The following is a 20,413-nucleotide window of genomic DNA, read 5'->3' as shown; positions in this document are numbered from 1 at the left end:
TGTAATTGGTACAGAAGCCATGCTAACCTTTGCTATTGCTTGATGACTACTTAAGACATTATTTGAGGACCTACAGTATCATACGGAGCATGTCATACAGTACGTACTGTACTTTACCGGGCATGTCTTGTATTGGACGTTACTGTATATTATACACCAATGGAGCTAACGGGTAGAGGCACAGCTACACTCTGAGCAGCAAGAGTGGTTCGATCCACACTTGGGTACAATATTTTTTTATTTTTTAAACGTGCTTTTAAAAGCGAATTTAAAGCGTACTTGGAGAAGCGAATTTAATCCCGAAACACGGTCCTCAAAGCAAGGCCTTTTACCTGAAGAGCGAAATCTTTTGTTGCGAAAAAAACCGTCTGTAGCGCAGTATGTATGGGCAATAACTATCGTATACATGGCAGCCTGCCATTGTGACTTTTTGTTTGTGGAAAAGGCAGAAGGAATTTGCAAAGTACCAAATACTGTAACTACTGATTTAAAAAAAAAAGTACGTTTAAAAAATAAAAAAATATTGTACCCAAGTGTGGATCGAACCACTGTTGTTGCTCAGATTGTAGCTGTGCCTCTACCCGCTAGGCTACCTGGGATTTTGTTTGCTCCATTGGTGTATGATATACAGCAACGTCCAATACAAGACATGCCCCGTAAAGTACAGTACGTACTGTATGACATGCTCCGTATGATACTGTAGGTCCTCAAATAATGTTATAAGTAGTCATCCAGCATTAGCAAAGGTTAGCATGGCTTCCATGTTCATACAGTAGCAATCTGTACCAATTACATAAATAACCGTACGTAACTGCTGCTGTGAATAAAATACAAGCACTCTGTCCCTAAAGTAAGGACAAGATCTGTGGTGTGAAGTTGCGTGACTGCGTTTTGTAGAAGATACTGTACAGTACTGTAGATTTTTTTTTCTTTTATAAAGGGAAGAACGTTGATTGGCCAGTTTCTCATACTCTCAATGTCAACTCCAATATCGCTGTATTCGGCACCGTAGTCTTAATGTCGAACACTTGTCACCCAGTGGTTAAACTATGTATTACATGGTGTGGTACATAACGCAGGACATAACGCAATCCACAACTCGCGAGTCAGAGCCCTCAAAAGTGCGTTGTTAACCACGATGTACCTGGCCACATCTGTATTAAACAAAGATATTTGTTACTGTATATTTGAGGTTAGTCTCATCCGTTACTGTATAACTGGAATTGTCACTATTCCTATTAACAAAATTCACACGCTGAAATAATATAATTTATAAGGCAATGAAAATAAAAGTTTTCTTTTCTCACTAATTAACGGCTTAAATCTAAAACTGACGAGTTAAGTTTTTCTGCTAATTAACGCTCTTGCTTGTTTTACAGAGCCAAGGGGCAGGCTCCCCTCGTTCTTCTCCTAGTCACACCATCAGCCGCCCTATCCCAATGCCTATAAGATCCGCATCAGCGTGCTCCACCCCAACACACACTCCTCAGGACTCTCTGACTGGGGTTGGAGGAGACGTGCAGGAAGCATTTGCACAGAGTATGTTTAAATACAGAATTTTGTGTAGAAATCAAGGTGTTTCTTGTGTAGCAACTGATGAGATTTGTATGATGATTTGTAGAATGTCAACATGCTGGAACATTCTAGAAAAGTTTGTAATGGATATATAGAAATAAACCAAGCACATTTAAAATCTTTAATACTCTAAGATACCCCTTATTATACGTGTGATATTTGATTATAATTCATAAATAAAAACTGACTTGGTAAATGCTGCATTGGTATTTGGATGATAGGTCAACTGTAATTAGGTCAATAGTCTATACCCCATATAGTTGATATGGTCAAGAGGTCGATATTGTCAATAGTTCCACATGTAATAGGTCAACAATGCTTAAGGTGGACAGGTAAAAAAAGCCGACAGGGACATATATGGTCAACACAACTTTTTTATCTTTTACTATCCACATGGACAGTCCAAAGCATGGCTAGCGAAATGGTACACTAATTGGGGTCAAGTGGTTTAAAAAATAAAGACTCCAAAAAACTTTAAAAAGTTGCTCTTTTTTGTGTTGACCAATTCCGTGTCGACCTTTTCGTATGTGTCGATAGTTTGTACCTGTCGACCTTTTTTATGTTGACGTAATTACACTATCGACCTTGTTACCCAGTTGACGCATGCCATATTGACCATATGGGGTCCGCCTATTGACTGTCAACTTAATTGGGCTTGACCCATTGATCCATACCCTGCTCATACCTAATAAATGTTGATAAGATTTTGCTGTTCCAAGGAAATGTGATGTATTTAAAATTATTTTTGTACAATTGCAACTTTTATATTTTTTATACCTGTATGCATATTGTTTGCAGAAAGAACTGCCATTAATATTAAATTAAGATCACAAAAATTCACTCACACCGCTAAGTTGGGTGGTGTAATACAGCACTTGGGGTCCAGTGTTGTACAGGTCTCTCTGTGCTCCCTGATCATGTAATTATCCGGCTTTATTCTGTCAGGTGCAAGAAGAAATCTACGGAATGATTTGCTGGTAGCAGCTGATTCCATCACTAACACCATGTCTTCTCTGGTGAAGGAGCTGAAGTCAGGTAAGACGATTTGCCCATGCTGCAATATTTATTTTATTATCTTTGTACAAAACAGTGACCAGCATTTATCATCAATTGGCGTCATGCAGTGCAAATTCATTGTTCGGTTTTAATGTCCCACTGCAGTGAAGGAGGTTTCAATTGTCCATATCACTGATACAAGTAGAGCCATTTGGACTCAAAGCCTATAAAAACCAGTTCATTGCCTAGGATGTGTTTTTTTTTCTCATTGGATTGTTGTACTCTATTCTGGTTGGCAAATCAGCATATCGCCAGGGTTGTGCCCTGCTTGGTATCTGAGATTTCCTCTCAGGAGGAAGTAGCAATATATTAGGCTTTGAGGATCCATCGGGGAATCACAGGGTTCCATCCAGTAGACAAGGTGTGAACAACTAAGATCTAGCTTTGTGACAGGCACTTTACGTACATGACCCAAAAGAAGCTCCGGTTCCTGACCTTTACAATGTAAAGAGATAATCCTTAGCTTTTGCTTCATCGACTCAACTAGTGGAGTTACTAAGTCGAGCATACAGCAGACTTGGGTGTGCTATAGCAGGTCAACAATATGTAGGTCAACACAAGGAAAAGTTCAACGTGATTTTTAACGGTTTTTGGTTTCAGTGTTGACACCTGGATATGTGGACCCCCAATTTCACCAGGTCAAGTATATAGGGGGACATTTACCAAAATGGATTCGTAGAAAAAAGGTGTATTCGTAGGGAGAAATACACCTTTTTTTTACGAATTTGTATTTTCGGGATTTACAATCCCAAAAATACAACAATTCGTAGTCCTAAAGATGGAACATTCATATTTGTATTTACAAATACGAATGTCCTACACCATCGATAGGATACGACAGAAATCACCATTCAAAAGAATGGTGATTCCTGATGTACTAAGCAGCCGTACTGACAATACGGCTGCTAAGTGGTGTGAAACACCCACGCAAATACGACAGGAAAATAGAACACCATTTTCCTGTTCTATTTGCGTTTTAGCCTGCACGGATCAGTCAGATCCGTGCAGGCTGCAAGGTGTAAAAAAAATTGAAAAATAAATAAATTTTAAAAAAAAAACGGCGTGGGGTCCCCCCCACAGCTGTAACCAGCACCAGGCTGAAGGAGCCGGGGCCGGTAATTAAAAATCAGGGAACCCGACAAATAGGGGTTCCCCGATTTTTAACAACCAGCCCCAGGCTCCAGGTCCGGGGCTGGTTCCCAAAATACGGGGGACAAAATGACTAGGGGTCCCCCGTATTTCAAGAACCAGTCCCAGGCACAACCAGCCAGCAGGGTAATGTCACAGCCGGGGGGAGACTTTTTATACAAGTCCCCCCGGCCAAAACATTAACCCCCTGACCGGTCAGCCTGGCCAGGGGCCCTGGGGGAGTGGGGACCCCCCCAATGAAGGGGTCCCCCCCCCTCCAGGACTTACCTGACCAGGCTGAAGCCTGGTACTGTCCCCGATGCCCCTGGGCGGTGGGCATCGGGCTGATTATGGTGTAAAAAAAAGACTAATCTATTGTTTTTTACTGTGGCACTACAAGTGCCAGCAAGCTGGGACTTTGAGAACCACAAGTCCCAGCCTGCTGGGCATTAAAGGGCCCGCTGGCACTTGTAGTTCCACAGTTAAAAAAATAGTACACAAAACACACTGACACACTTTTAAAATAAAACTTTAATACATACAAAGCCCACACATACTAATACTTACCTATCTTCTTCCTGTAGGTATCCCTGGTCCTGTGTCTTCTTCTGGTCCTCCTGTGTCGTCTTCTGGTCCTCCTGTGTCGTCTTCTGGTCCATGTCGACGTCTTCTGGATCCATGTCGTCCTCGCTGTCGGCGGTCCGGAGTCCGACGAAATCCATGGAGGAAGCTGTGGAAGGAAACCATACTCACCTGTCCCAGCGCGACGTAGTCCAGGTAAGTGTCTTGGCAAAAAAACAAACCGAACACCCCGAAACCAGCCGGACAGGGAGACGCACGGTACTCTGTGTACATCGTGCGGCTCCGCCTCCCGAATGCCGCTATTGGCGCCTTGCGGCCTAGCGGACAATCAGGAGCCGCTAGGCCGCAAGGCGGCCAATAGCGGCATTCGGGGGCGGAGCCGCACGATGTAAACAAACACCGTGCGGCTCCCATCTGTCCGGTTGGTTTCGGGGTGTTCGGTTTGTTTTTTTGCCAAGACACTTACCTGGACTACGTCGCGCTGGGACAGGTGAGTATGGTTTCCTTCCACAGCTTCCTCCATGGATTTCGTCGGACTCCGGACCGCCGACTTCGAGGACGACATGGATCCAGAAGACGTCGACATGGACCAGAAGACGACACAGGAGGACCAGAAGACGACACAGGACCAGGGATACCTACGGGAAGAAGATAGGTAAGTATTAGTATGTGTGGGCTTTGTATGTATTAAAGTTTTATTTTAAAAGTGTGTCAGTGTGTTTTGTGTACTATTTTTTTAACTGTGGAACTACAAGTGCCAGCGGACCCTTTAATGCCCAGCAGGCTGGGACTTGTGGTTCTCCAAGTCCCAGCTTGCTGGGGAGGCTTGCTGGCACTTGTAGTGCCACAGTAAAAAACAATAGATTAGTCTTTTTTTTACACCATAATCAGCCCGATGCCCACCGCCCAGGGGCATCGGGGACAGTACCAGGCTTCAGCCTGGTCAGGTAAGTCCTGGAGGGGGGGGACTCCCCCAGGGCCCCTGGCCAGGCTGACCGGTCAGGGGGTTAATGTTTTGGCCGGGGGGACTTGTATAAAAAGTCTCCCGCCGGCTGTGACATTACCCTGCTGGCTGGTTGTGCCTGGGACTGGTTCTTGAAATACGGGGGACCCCTAGGCATTTTGTCCCCCGTATTTTGGGAACCAGCCCCGGACCTGGAGCCTGGGGCTGGTTGTTAAAAATCGGGGAACCCCTATTTGTCGGGTTCCCTGATTTTTAATTACCGCCCCGGCTTTTAATTACCGCCCCGGTTTTTTTATTTATTTATTTTTCAATTTTTTTTACACCTTGCAGCCTGCACGGATCTGACTGATCCGTGCAGACTGCTACAAATAATTCGTATTAGCGGCCGTATATACGGCCGCTAATACGAATTGTTACACCATCGGAGGGTTACAAAGCAGTCGTATCTGACTGCTTTGTAATTTCCCCTCCGGAACACGACTTTGCATACGACTAAAACAGTCGTATGCAGCCCTAGGGGAAATACCAATACGAAAAACTAGGTTTTTCATATTGGTAAATTTCCCCCATATTGTTGACCAAGACATTGGCCTGTATTCAATGCTCCCAATTCACCATTTTTGGGGGTGAATCGGGCTGTTTTCACTCCCTGCGGTGAATCTTTTTCACTGAAAATCTGATTCACCCTTTTCAACGTTCACTGTTTGCCAAAAGCAAACCGTGAATGCCGGCCAGTTCTCCCATTTCATGCTGGCTGCAATTCGCTGGTGTATTTCAATGGGGTTTTCACTGGGATTCGCTGAGAGTGTATTCAATGCTAGGATGGGGAACTGCTTTCAGCATGATTTTCGACATGATTCACAGTTTTGTATTCAACATCTTTTTAAGGTGAACTGGAATGTTTTCTTTTAAAATAAAGATTTTATTTTTTTGGGTGTAAAAAAATCAGTAATTTTATTCCGTGAAGGGGCATGCTATTTTTATTCATGTGCTTGCAAAATTAGATTTTTATTTTTTTAACACATTCGCCAGCAGGGGGAGTCGCACATTAAATATTCACTGCACACTGGTTCCGCTTATTACATATGCACGAGCGGGACCAGTGCAGCGACTCCCTACCCGCGTCCCCTGCCAGCTCTCCCAGCTTCTGCTGCCTGTGTCCCCGGGAGCCCCTACACATTCTGGGGCAGGCAGGGAGGCTTCCATCTCCCTGCCTGCCGCCGTCCCCCGGCTCCCTTTGGCATTGTCCGCAGGGGTTAAAAATCGCCATCAGGAGCAGCGAGCCCCTGAGGCGTTGAATAAGGTGAGAGGGAGGGCTGGCAGCCAAATGCTACAACCCTCTGAAACACTGCGAATGTGCAGCGAATCCTAAACAGGATTTGCTGCACATAATAATAATAATGTGCATTGAATACCTGCCATTGTCTGTTAGCCATCCGGATATCAGCAGACTTTTATATATTCTAGAATCAAGGACATTTAGGTTACAACGGTAGGTGTCAGTGTCTTCTACAGGTGCGTCTCTTATCTTTTGACCCCAGAGAATGTCTACTGGATATCTTTCATAAAGATCTTATAGATAAATATTCTAGGCAATATGTGTTTAGCAGTCTCCTTTTACTACTGCAGCATGACGACATACCTTGGGCTCCAAAGGGGGGGTATGGAGGGCCTAACTGCCACCTGGCTGGGTCCGACTGAATTTCTGCTTAGAATACTTGTGTTTCATTGTTTCTTTTTCCTGGCATACAAGGTACTTTTCTATTCTTGTATTTATCTGTTGAATATAGTTTGTACAGGTCTTGCTCAACATATTGGATATATATTATATGCTCATTCATTTAAAACAAAATAGTGTATGTTGAAGAGTCGGCAATGCACCATACATATATCTTTATATTTTTGCACAGATCTCACTCCCTCTTTGTCTTTTGCTTGTCTAGATGTGGGAAATGAAGCGGAGGGCAGCGTGGACACAGAATACAGAGTTCACTTTGATGATTTGGTTCCATCTCCAACCTCAGAGAAAGCATTCCTTGCCCAGATCCATGCCCGAAAGCCAACATACAATCATAATTCTTCGGCTTCCGGCAACATTCGCTCAGATATGTACGTATCTTTTAGACAGGGTCAAACTGAATGTAGTCTTTTACATAATTTATTGTGCATTTTTTGTTTATTTTCTTTAGGAAGTTATATTACTATATTATTAATATTAGTATTATTATTATTGTTGTTGATGCTGGCGGTGTTTTAGTGCAGAGGGCTCCTTCCTTCATACATGGTGTCATTGCCCCAAGCTCTGGCCTTCTGGATTTAAATTGATTGCCTCAGTAACTGTTTTTTTTTTTTCTTTTAAACTCTTTATTTTTACAACAGGGTAAGAAGAGACAGATAACTGTACAGTATTATTACAGACATTCTGGTGTGAACTAATAGTGAGGTGTAATGCACACAAAAGAAATAAACTGTTGTATATACCACTGTAGTTTTTTTTGTTTTATATTATATTGGCAAACAATCAGTAATTCAAAACTAATTCAAAACTAAAGGGATCGGGGAGTCCAATATCTTGCCCAACAGAGAAAAAAAATTGTCCCAGTAGGAGCTAATCTGAGGACATTCCCAGCACATATGTATGAATGTACCATGTGAACCACAGTTCCACCAGCATGGGCTAGAGGGGAAAAATACGATGTATTACTGTGGGAACCATGTACCATGTAGAGTAGACTTTAAAGGTGTTTTCCTTAAAATTTGAGTTGATTGAAGATTTTGCTACTAGTGCTCTTATTTCTGACCTTTCTTCCTCCTCTAGAGTTACACTCAAATCTTTCACCCAAGCTAATTCAAATGGTTCTTTAGCCGGGGATTATCTGCCAATAGGGAGTATAACATTGAAATTGCTCCTCTACGTTCTGGGTTATACATACAAAGTCGTTCAAAGGGAAGCAGGGATCTGGGTGTAGTTGTTTTGTGAAGGGAGTTTACAAAGCTGGATATCTGGAGGTAATCAAAATACCTAAGATGCTGGCTATCATATTTTTTGCATAGTGCAGCAAAGTTTTGAGGGGCGAATTCCCCTGAAATATGTGAGAGTCGAGTATTACCTACCAAAATCCAAGGTTGTGAGTATGGTGACATACATCCTAGAGGAAAATCTGGATGTCGCCAAAGAGGGGTGAGTGGGGAGTGGTATGGTGCCAGTTGAATTTTCCTATTTAGATAGTCCCATGTTTTTAGCACAGAGTGGACACAAGGGGTGTCTAGTACCAAGGCTGGTCTCAATTTCGGCGGTAGCCAGGGGAGGAAACAAACAGAGTTGCAGTCAATAAGGTTGCCCCATAGAACCACCCACTTCTTGCTCCCTGCCTGCGTATGCCATGCTACTATATGGCTCAGTTGTGTGGCATGGAAGTATCGTTCAAACATAGGGAGGACTAAACCTCCGTTAGTCGAAGACTTTGCTAGGCAGGTTCTGTTTAATCTAGGAGATTTGTTTGACCATATGAATTTGCTGCATAGAGACTGAATGGAATGGAGGAAGGAAGTGGCAACCACCATGGGGATTGTTTGAAATAGGTATAGCAACCGGGGGAAAATGTTCATTTTAATCAAATTTATCCGGCCTGTCCAGGATGTGCACAAGGGGGTCCAAGTCGTTAGGTCTTTTTTAATTGAGTGTAAAAGAGGTGCATAGTTAGCTTTAAATAATTGGTCAAAGTGTTTTGTTATATGTATTCCCAGGTACTTAATAGATTGGGGGCGCTAAATGTAATTGAAGTTTAACTCTAGTAGTTCCGTTGTGGAGTTGGGTAGATGAAAAGCTAGTGCTTCTGACTTTGAATTATTCACTTTGTTACACGACAAGTTGCCATAAAGTGTAAATTCAGCCTGCAAGTTTTCAGCAGCTTACCTGGACAAGATGATTTTGCTAAAGTTGTAAATTTAGGGGATTGCAGCATGTTGTAATACCCCTGGAGGACACGCATGTTGTAGTAGCCTCTGAAGGACACAGCAGACTGTAGTACCACTGAAGGACACCGTACACATCAGGTTCACATATCATCATTTAAATTTGTCCTGATGAAAATGTGCTAAAATGTGAAACGTTGATATGTGTTCTTCCAGATGTGCCAGTCTGATGTAGCTGACCTCTATTAAAGACCAGAACACTTTCCGTAAACTTTATTAGTGTTAACTTTACACCTCCAGTACAAGTTTATAGAAGATTCCTCCTCAGGGGAAGTGGTTTCCAGTAGAGGGAGACCTCACCTAACAGATACTGGACATGAGCATCTACCATTTATAAAAACCTCATCAAAAAGGCGCTTTGTCCAGAGCTTAACATAAATAATTGGGACAAGTTCTCATTGTTCAAATTGTGATTTACTGCAATTATAGGGGCCCAGAAGATCCTTATAGCAGACGTGAGGAGGAAGCCTATGAGAATGACTCTGTGCGCCAACTAGAAAATGAGCTCAAGATGGAAGAGTATTTAAAGCAAAAGTTACAGGATGAAGCCTACCAGGTAATTATATAGACTCTAGTTTCTAAAGTGGTTTTGTCGTGTGTTCTGCTTTCCTTCTACAACCAACTTGTGTAAATGTAGATTACGTGGCCTCCAACAAAATGGATCCTGTGTGCGCACATGTTGTGGGCAATATACATTGTAAACTCCAATGGGTAAGGGTTTGATCCGCATAATATAATGTGTACAGTGTCTGTAAATCGCCACGTAGTCTGTTTCTATTTTGAGCCACTCTGGCAGATCTTATGTCATGTAGGTGTTCCAGATTTTGAATGGGTGGTGCAGGTGTCACTGCATCCTAGGGCTTAGATGATGCAACATGAAACCTACTACAGTCTAGGTGCCTAATTCCACTGCACGAGTCAGGAATTGTTATACATTGGTCCATGTTCATTTCACCTGGAGTAAATGAACAATAAGGCAGAAACTGCTCCTTACTGTGCACCATGTTCTGAAATGTATTTTGTTTGTTAAAATAGTCATATACAATGTAAAATGCATACAGATAAGTTGAACTACTGGATCTAAAGTGTAACCATAAATGATAACATGAAAAGATAAAGGGCAAACAAAATAATGTCAGGGATTAAAAGATGGGTTCGGGGGGTGGGAGGGTGGCTATAGGTCACCAACAAAGTGAATTGTTAGCGAAGTTAAGCTCTTGGATGAAGAGCCCCTCTGGATAGGGACGGGGATGGATGAAGAGAGCAGAGGACCCATGTCCTTTATCTCATCTAGTATTAGACAAATCCTCCCAAGTGGGCTGCAGTAATAAACTAGAGTGAAAAGATGTCACACCATGCTGCTGTCAGGCCATCTCAATGACTGACAGTTGTCTGTACCAATGATGCACTGTATATCAGCGTGAATATGGAGCACGTCTGTCATTTACTCTACTAAGTGAAGCCTGGTTCTTGGTTGCTTGCAAGGGCGGATTAGAATAGAAAACCAGACCAGGAAATGTCTGTTTAGTAGGTGGGGTCTGTGGAGGGGCATGATACTCCTTCCTCATATGCTGTGGCGGTTTTTACCTATGAGCTGCAGGGCTGCAGCCCCCCCAGGTAAAATCCGCCACTGTAGTGAAGCCAGATGCAGTCTGTGAGACAGATGCACTGGCTTCACTGTGACTGGCAGTGAATTCTGACCTGCCAGTCACAAAGGCAGTCCCATTGGGAGGTGTTACCTCCCTCCGGGAAGCCTTGTTGCGGCTGCCGGGCAAAAACTGCAAATGTGCATGCGCAGTACCTATATTGGTACTGCGCACATGCTGGTCCCGCTGCCTGTAACTTATATTGTACAGGCGCCGGGACCATGATTACTTCTATGGGTTTTTGCCTAAGCAGCCCATAGAAGCTGGCCGCATGCTCAGTACATATGTTTGTACTGCGCATGCGCCAGTCCCGGCGCCTGTCATCATAGGACAGGCGCTGGGGACCTGAAGGCAGCGGCGGTGACAGGGGGAGGTAGGAGCCGCCACTGCTCATATGTTCAATATTAATATCTGATATCCATACGAGATTATCATTTTATATAATTTTTACTATCACTACTGTATGTGAGAAGTGCCAGCCGCCAATGAACCCGGTCATTAAAAATGAGTAATAGTTTCTTCAGCCCCAGGGAGGGGTGTCCGCATTAATATAGTGCATTAAGACTAAACACGAAGACCCCAGAGCAAACTAAAGTGGCTGTCGTTCCTGTCTATTACCACGTATATCAACAAGCTATAGGTGGCTGACATCAATTCTATGTATCAGGGCAGGAAACAGATGCTGGGAGTGAGAGGACAGAGAACACACCTGGCCTTATGCAGCCATTTATGGGGCATTTACAGGCCCGGTGGGCTCTGAAAAGTGTCTGTCACGATGTGGCACAGTGTCTGTTTCAAAATAAATACAGGGCCAGTATTCCCAGCAAGGTAAGGGTCTGACTGCCTGGTACACACACAATTCCCATTGCATCTTTCTACATCTGTATCTGCATTAATGCCAGGAAGTACACACAGGCCATGCAGACACCTTGTGCTGAAAATTCAGAAGGCCAGCTACAGTGGTATCCCCTAGGGTGTGCACCCTGGGCAGTGGCACCAGTCGCCCACCACTAGTCACACTGGTCTACTCTATAATGCATGTTCTATAGTAAATCAATTGCAGGCATATACAGTATTTGCACGGAAATGCTTTCACAGACACTTCTTTTGTCCTCAGTAGATGAATAATATGCTGCAAAGTATAACCTGCCTTGGTATGTACTTACCCTGTGTGTTGTCCCTCCTATAGGTCAGTTTGCAGGGCTGAATGTGCTCTTCCCTTCCCCTCTCAAGTAAGTGTTTCCAACCAAATCATTTTAAGTTTTGTGTTTTATTTATTGTACTGTAACTACAGACATTAACACTAATATATGTATTAAGACTTCATTTTAACCCTGATAAAGCAGTAACACAGCTGAAGATACCCAACATTGCTGATATTATTGCTATCCAATTTCTGCCTTAAAAATCTCAGTAACACTTTGTAATAAACCAGGAATGTAGCTATAATTCTTACCATTATTTTGTATCAATATATATTTTACCAGTCCTATAATAGGTAACTGAGTATAAAATATAATATGCTAACAAATGTGACCTGCTGCAATTTAATTTTAATGCACTTTAGGTGGTAAATCTACAATGTGTAACACAAAAATGCTGGGGGGGGGTTTCCGCTCTGACAAAGACTTGTTTATATTTTATGACGTTTGGTGCAGAATGTGTTACGTGTTGGCCTGTGTGGAAAAAGGAATTTCCAAAAGCACTCTTGCAGCCAACTCTCTTCAGTGTATTTAAGTTTAATGAGCCTCTATGATTATCCGGCAGCTTCGCTGCAGTGAGCCTGTTACCATGGACGTGTTTCCAGCTTCATAACATGACACAAGCCGAAGCTGTATTCTATTCCCTTTCTTTGAACAGCAGAGGGCACTCACGCTTAACTTTGCATCTGCAGAGATGATAAAACCAATAGAATTAGTATTGATTTTTTTTTTCCGAATACTTGGGTATGGAGCATACAATCACAAATATCCAGTACAGGAAGTCTGACAATTGAGTTTGTAGGAATACTTAAGAGCAAGTTCTGCACAAAACAATCACTTTAATAAGGATTATCCTGTGAAAATATAAAGAGGGCAGGGCTGGCTCTACCATTAGGCAGCTGCATAGGGGATCAAGAATCTGGGGACTATCACAATATGAAGGTGAATTCTGAGTGAGGCATCCGTGTTGAACTTAATGCAAGCGGCAGGTGTTGAATTTCCAAGACACCACACTTTCACCTGAGGATCTGGAAAGTCAGTATTGGTGTGAATTGTGGTAGGTCGTGATGGGAGATGAAGTTTTGCCAATGATGCCAGAAAAACCTTGCACCGGCCCCGGGTATATGAGGCCATAGAGCAGAGGAGGAACCAAGTATAATAGTAGGTGTCACCCAGTAACTGTCTTGTCTCATAGAGCAGAGGAGGAACCAGGTATAATAGTGGGTTGTCCCCCAGTAATACCCCTTTTCCACTAGCAACCTGGGTCAGACCCGGTAAATTGTACCCGGTTCGAACCCGGGCTGGACATGAGACACATTTCCGCTACAGTGCTACCCGGTAAATTGCCTGATCAGCCCCTTTTACACTTAACCCGGGTAAGGCCTGTTTTTTCCTATAGATTACATTAAAAAAGCCCTTTTAAAGGGCTTTATCAGGGGAGGTCACAAAATAGGGCCACCATTACACCAAAAGGGCCACCATTAAAAATATTACCATATTAGAAGAAGAGACCACACTCATTTCTTTTAAAATAACTTTTTTTTTTTTTACTGACAAAAATTAAATCTGGTGCTGACGGCAGAGTGGAAGGTGGATGCTGGAGCAGCCTCTTATGCAGCAGGGGAAAGTCAGCAGGACAGGCATGCAGCACATGCGCACAGAACCCTGTCCTCCATACTATGTGCGCAGTCTGCGGGGCTCTGAGTGATGAAATCACTCACCAGCGCCCCAGCAGCACCAATCAGTGAAGATTTTAACATGGCCAGTCAAATAACCCGGTTAGGGAGCGTTTCCACTACCCTTGAATCCAGGTGCTACCCTGGTCATTACCTGGGTAGGATTGCCGGGGAATCCAAACCGGGTTAGTTGACAGGGAGCTTTTCCACTTGCAGAAAAACCCGGGTAGAAGCGTGTCCCCGCGGAGATTACCGGGTTATTTCTTCTAGTGGAAAAGGGGTATAACTGTCTCGTCTCAAAGAGCAGAGGAGGAACCAGGTATAATAGTGGGGTGTCACCCAGTAACTGTCTCGTCTCATAGAGCAGAGGAGGAACCAGGTATAATAGTGGGGTGTCACCCAGTAACTGTCTGGTCTCATAGAGCAGAGGAGGAACCAGGTATAATAGTGGGTTGTCCCCCAGTACCTGTCTCGTCTCATAGAGCAGAGGAGGAACCAGGTATAATAGTGGGGTGTCACCCAGTAACTGTCTGGTCTCATAGAGCAGAGGAGGAACCAGGTATAATAGTGGGTTGTCCCCCAGTACCTGTCTCGTCTCATAGAGCAGAGGAACCAGGTATAATAGTGGGTTGTCATAATAGGTGGGTGTCACCCAGTAACTGTCTGGTCTCATAGAGCAGAGGAGGAACCAGGTATAATAGTGGGGTGTCCCCCAGTAACTGTCCTGTCTCATAGAGCAGAGGAGGAACCAGGTATAATAGTGGGTTGTCACCCAGTAACTGTATTGTCTCATAGAGCAGAGGAGGAACCAGGTATAATAGTGGGTTGTCACCCAGTAACTGTCCTGTCTCATAGAGCAGAGGAGGAACCAGGTATAATAGTGGGTTGTCACCCAGTAACTGTGTCGTCTTATACCATTGAGTGTTTTTGTACTTTCTTAAAACAATGTAAAATGTTGAACACCTTGCTGTCTTAATGAAAAATGTAGAAGAGTTTAGAAGCTTATTGGTTTTCTTTCCACATTTGGTAGTTCTTATACAGTATGTATGTGGTAATGTGATGTGTTACCAGAGCCCTATGCTGATCTAACAGCTACTGTAGGAGGTCTGTGCTGATTTCGTAACGGATCCAGTTTTACCGTTTTATTTTGTAACTTATTTCATCACTGAGGACTGGCTGTTTTGAAGTAAGAACATAAAATATTCAAATGATAGGTCCTGATTCACAGGACTATACGTTTTTGATTGTGGAGTGTATTTTACATGTACTGCGCATTGTACTTAACCACTGACCTGGCACTAAAGCATTGGGATGTGACCACAGCCAGCTGGGCTTTACCTTAAAAACGAGCGCATCTCATGGGTCCATGCCGACTGTTACGTCCCCATCTGTTAGGGAGGAAATCTACCTACACGTCTGCAGAATGGATCTCCTGCACCAGCCCCCAGGAGTAATGTTGTTGTCTAACCACTAACATCACTGCAGAAATCAGGCCCCAGAATGCCTTGTCAACATAGGGCCTAATTCAGACCTGTTAACAAGATGCAATTTTTGCAGATGGATAAAACTATGCTGCACTGCATGTGGGGCAGATGTAACATGTGCAGAGAGAGTTAGATTTGGGTGGGGTGTGTTCAAACTGAAATCTAAATTTCAGTGTGAGAATAAAGCAGCCAGTATTTATCCTGCACAGAAACAAAATAATTCAAACAAATCTAACTCTCTCTATACATGTTACATCTGCCCCACCAGCAGTGCACATGGTTTTGTCCATAATGTTTAATATCAAGATGTAATAGGTAGGATAAGGAAACTTGTCTGTAGCAGTCTAGTTGCTACAAGTGTCATATTTTGTTTTTATTACCTGGCATTGTATTGATAGTAATAGTGAGGTGGACACTTAACATCTATAGTTTGATAAACTGCAAAACCATGTATATTTATTAATGTTCCTTCGCTCTTCAAATACTGCACAAGTGAAATGCCATCTACGCCTACAGAGTGTGTAAGACATACATAGCCAGTGCGCTGACACCCTTGTTCTCTCTTACAGGCGAGCAGCAGTACGGAGAAGATGCACGTAGCATGAGAAGCATTGGTCCAAGGCCATCGCTGTGTTGTGAATAACGCATCTTCTGGTACAAAGAACCACATCCGAGTCCCACAGAATGTAGCACAGGACATTTGTTCTAAAACATGTAGTTTGTAGTTTGTGTTTAATACTTAAAAATGAAAGCTTTTATTTGAAACTAAAGCATAATTAGTATCACTGGTATAAAAAAAGACATAGACACTTGCACATACTGTTTAACATAAGTTTACAGCACTCATTGTTATACCTATGTTTCTAGTCTGAGCTGCCAGGGAAGATTGCTATGCAATCTGGGAGAAGGGAAAATGCTATATCCCTCACGGCCCAGGGGATTACAGGGGATACAGTATTCAGACCAGTAGGTGCAGAACAACTAGGTATGGGACTGTATGCACACATCTGAATTTATCAACCAGATGTATGCAATAATCTTCTCTGTCAATGGCCAAAATATCAGAGGAGAGCCTCTCTACCGCCACATAGTGGTGAACCATAAGAAGCCAATGATTTGTAGAATAACTGTTCTCGGACAGATGTTACTAATAGATGTCTGAGTGCCTTAGTTCCACATGAACCTACTCAGCCACTTATCTAGTAGCAGTATCTAGGCAAGCAGCACTGGAACCCAATGTGTAAAGCATCTTCTTGGCTGCAAAATGGCAAGGCACTGTGTCTAGCTAGGAACCCGTATATACAATTGGGAGCTTGCTAAAGTAACCTGCATTGCATTGTGGAGACCAAGGTATGACCGGAACAAATGTAGTAACTCTGCAGTCTGCAGTGCATGCAGCCATCAGCTTAAGCTCATCCCTCTTAAGAGCAGCACTTTTTATTTAAATATTTTTTGGCCAGGTTTGCACTTACATTGGGACTGCAGTCCTGGGTATAATCTTACTGTGTCCTGTAATGGCAATAAGGTACTACACGTACACAGGAAGCCGTTCTATAAAGTGCTTTATGGCTATTTCAGTCACTGGATATAATTAGATGCATTGATTTAAATATCATTTCCTATTAGTTGTAAAATGCTATAGAAAATTACTTGTGCAATGCCCATTCAAATAAGGTTACTTTAGGGCTAATTGTATACTTTTGTATTTCTTTTAAGATCTCACAAATCAGCCATACAACTTTTTAGTGTAAATAGCTATATAAATATATATATATATTTTTCATTTTCAATAAAACGCTCATATATGAAAAATATACAACTTATACAATGTTCAGACTATTTAGAATCGAATTTTTGCAATCCACACAGATGCTATTAAAACTGTGAACTTTTTTTTTTTTTTGAGCTACCCATTAGGAATATGCTTGCTGCCATAGGGTTCTGCAGTGATCTGCAAGTCAGTCCTTGGCAGCGGAAAACATTAAGCTGTTTATAAACCACAGGTGCCATAAAATTCAGAACAAACCGAAACTCATTCTCATTTATAATGCCGTTACCTCTCAGTCTTTTGCCGTTGTTGTTATTTTGCTGTTTGTTGCACTTACAAAATATGGGTTGTGAAGTTTTATTTTGCTTTTGTTTTTGAGGCCTTTTAGTTCAATATTGCTATGTGCCAGCCAAAATGAAACATGGACTATACCCCATTTTGTGGTCTTAACCAATTTTCAGCCTGTCAAAATTACTGAAGACTATGACGTCACAACAGAGGCATGAGGTAAAACACGTGCCTCATTCTTATGGCTGTCAATCCTTGGGGAATGAATAACTGCGTTCTCAGAAATATTAGTATAGCCCACGAACTGGCTGCCTATAGTGTGAGCGACTGGTCCATGTCATGTTGTGTTTTGTGATGCCTTATGGCCAGCAGACATTTTGAAAGTGTGCTAGAGACATAAAATGGTAGCAGTAACAAGCACAGGAGCAAGCCTGTTTGAGGAAGCATAGCAGAATGCTCACAAACTGCTCGTGGGAATCACTGGATTAAGGCTGAGAAGGACATAATATACAGTATGATATAATATTATTTATACAGTGAAATACCTTTATCATGCCGAGAGTTTTTTATGATTGTTTAGTTCAGTCATGTCTAATGTTGGCCCTCCAGATGTTTTGAAACTACACATCCCAGCATGCTTTGCAATAGTTTTAGCATTCTCTAATAGCAAAACTGTGGCAAAGCATGCTGGGATGTGTAGTTTCACAACATCTGGAGGGCCAACGTTGGACATGCCTGGTTTAGTTCATGCTTAAACAAATCCTTTTTTGACTTTTTGAATTAACTACTGGACTAAAACTTTACTTCAAAAGTGATTGCAGCTTCTAGAGACTATAGTTATGCATGTAATTGAGAAAATGTACGTGGCGGGTGTTTTCTACCAAATGCTGGTCCTGGCATTAAAGGGTAACTCCCATTTTAGATGGATTTTCTCCAGGAGATGTACCAGGCCTACATGTTATTAGTAGACAAATTAGAGACCAGAATCTTGCCTCTTGGGCGGTAGGGGTTACTGAGGTTACCCGTTCCGTGAAATCTCCTCTTTCAGTAGAAAGCCACCACATAGGGTTAGATCAGTGGTAGCCAACCCTAGCCCTCGAGAGCTACCAACAGTGCACATTTTCCAGACAACCTAGCTGCTGCACAGCTGCACTCAGTAATCACTGACACATTTTAAAAGATACACAGATGGAGCTAATTAGCTCACTTGTGATTCTGTGAGGAGACCTGCAAAACATGCACTGTTGGTAGCTCTCGAGGACTAGGGTTGGCTACCCCAGGGTTAGATGTACCAAACTTCAAAAAGTGATAACATGGAAAGTGATAACATGCCGCTCAGCTCCTAACTGTCATATAAACCAAGCGTGTAACTGGTCAGTTAGGAGCTGATTTGATAGTTGTTGATCACTTTCCATTTTATTACTTTTTGAAGCTTGATACATCTGGCCCATTGTCTGGTAAATGGTGGAATAGTAATATATTGTCAACTACATTTCTGTTAATATGGAAAGGGTATATGAATTTCTAGTATTTTAAACTACATTGTGAAATTTGGTTGAAAGACTTTTTTTAGGCTACATTTCATGGAACATATGGGACAGTCATGTATTTATTTAAAAATATACTGGAAAGATTTAGAGAAAATATAAAAAAACAATGAAGTCACTTTAAATCAACTGTTCTGATTGTAATGGTTTTGTCTGTGTCTTTTTTTTTATTTTTATTGGGGATTTGTTCATGAACCAAAAGTAAGTTGAGTGATTGGAAAGTCAGGTTTTACCGAAAGTAACGGTTTTATGAAGAAAGAAGGGTCCGGAATAACTTGACCTAGAGGGTTTCTCTCATTAGAATGTCGGGCAGAAGAACATCAGCCCTTTTATACACTGTATCATTTAAACTACTAATTTAACGTATTCACTTAAACCTACTGTACATCTTGCAGTGTTAAAAATTATGAATAGACGTTGACAGAGTAGTTATCGTACATCGCTCTGAGTGTTCACAGAATGTATAATGGAAGATAATTAGAATGTAGAATATATACAGGAGTGCAAATGATTTGCGTGGCCTTCATTGCAATACTTTAATGGCGTACATTTGTGGTTGTGTTTCATTTTCTTTAGGTTTTTTTTTTTATGTTTTTGCATGGTTCAAATCGTTATTTAGAAAATGTAACTCTTTATAACCTTCTGTTTTTATTTGCCATCTTAAATTGCACCTGTTGCTACACACAATGCAAGCAGCCATTTTGTGGTATGGATTACTATTCAAGAGCCTGCACCAAACATTCACTGTTAAGTCAGTGGCACCATTGTTGGTGCACTGCCTCACTGAGCCCACTGGTTTGAATCGGGTGCACTGAAATTTGTGTTTGTTCAGCGATCCACTGTGTGCAACAGGTGAACTTTTACTATCGTTTGCTGTAGATAGACCTTGTACATATGGGCAGCCTCAGTGGGTTGGATGTAACATATAGGGCAGTTGCTGGGGAGCTCTCGGTGTCTGACCAGGCCTTTTGACTTTTGAACCAAAAAAAAAATCATCTGAGAATCTCAAGGTTATTTAACTGATGTTTGTAATTCTAGAACCACTTGAAGAACGCAAGAACAGACACATAAAATAATTTGACTATGTTCATTGGTATTGTAACAAAACTATTACTGTATGGAAATTTTTGTATTGTTAAGTATTGTTTTGTGTGTGTGTGTGTTGGAACCTACATGGGACATGTCCTATTTTGAAGTGGTTATAATAACTGTGTGTCTATATTTTGGAATGGAATTATTTCCTCATTAAAAATGGATTTTTAAAAACATTGTATCGCTGATTGATTTATTGGTGGATTTACTGTGTGCATATTTTCAGCAAGTTTATGGGTTGGACGCATTCTGCTGCTAATTGCTTGCATAGCTGTATTTACTAATGCTGTTTGCATTTAGGCAAAGGACGGCTTTCCTAATAAGACATCTCTCTTGGTAAGAGCTCTACTTTGTGGTGTGGGGACTTCCTGGTTTATGATCCTGGAGTCCTTCTGTGCATGGGGTTGGGATCGTTGGGTCTACAACAAGT

General features: G+C 42.2%; 1 protein-coding gene across 6 annotated transcripts in view; it reads left to right on the top strand.

Moving 5' to 3' along the window:
* DTNA (dystrobrevin alpha) overlaps positions 1-20,159 on the top strand; it is a 236,085-nt gene extending 215,926 nt beyond the window's left edge. For all 6 annotated transcript variants that reach the window (XM_083187440.1, XM_083187439.1, XM_083187438.1 and 3 more), the window contains 6 exons: positions 1,380-1,539; positions 2,521-2,610; positions 7,249-7,414; positions 9,710-9,836; positions 12,116-12,158; positions 15,858-20,159. In XM_083187440.1, coding sequence (XP_083043566.1) covers positions 1,380-1,539; positions 2,521-2,610; positions 7,249-7,414; positions 9,710-9,836; positions 12,116-12,133 — 561 coding nt within the window. In that variant the 3' untranslated portion in view covers positions 12,134-12,158; positions 15,858-20,159. The remainder of the gene's footprint in view (positions 1-1,379; positions 1,540-2,520; positions 2,611-7,248; positions 7,415-9,709; positions 9,837-12,115; positions 12,159-15,857) is intronic.
* Positions 20,160-20,413: the final 254 nt, after the last annotated feature.

This window comes from Crinia signifera, chromosome 5 (assembly GCF_055691185.1).
Source record: "Crinia signifera chromosome 5, ASM5569118v1, whole genome shotgun sequence".
NCBI classification, from domain to species: Eukaryota; Metazoa; Chordata; class Amphibia; order Anura; family Myobatrachidae; genus Crinia; species Crinia signifera.
Note: the sequence above shows the minus strand (reverse complement) of the source record. Positions and strands in the feature narration are given on the sequence as shown.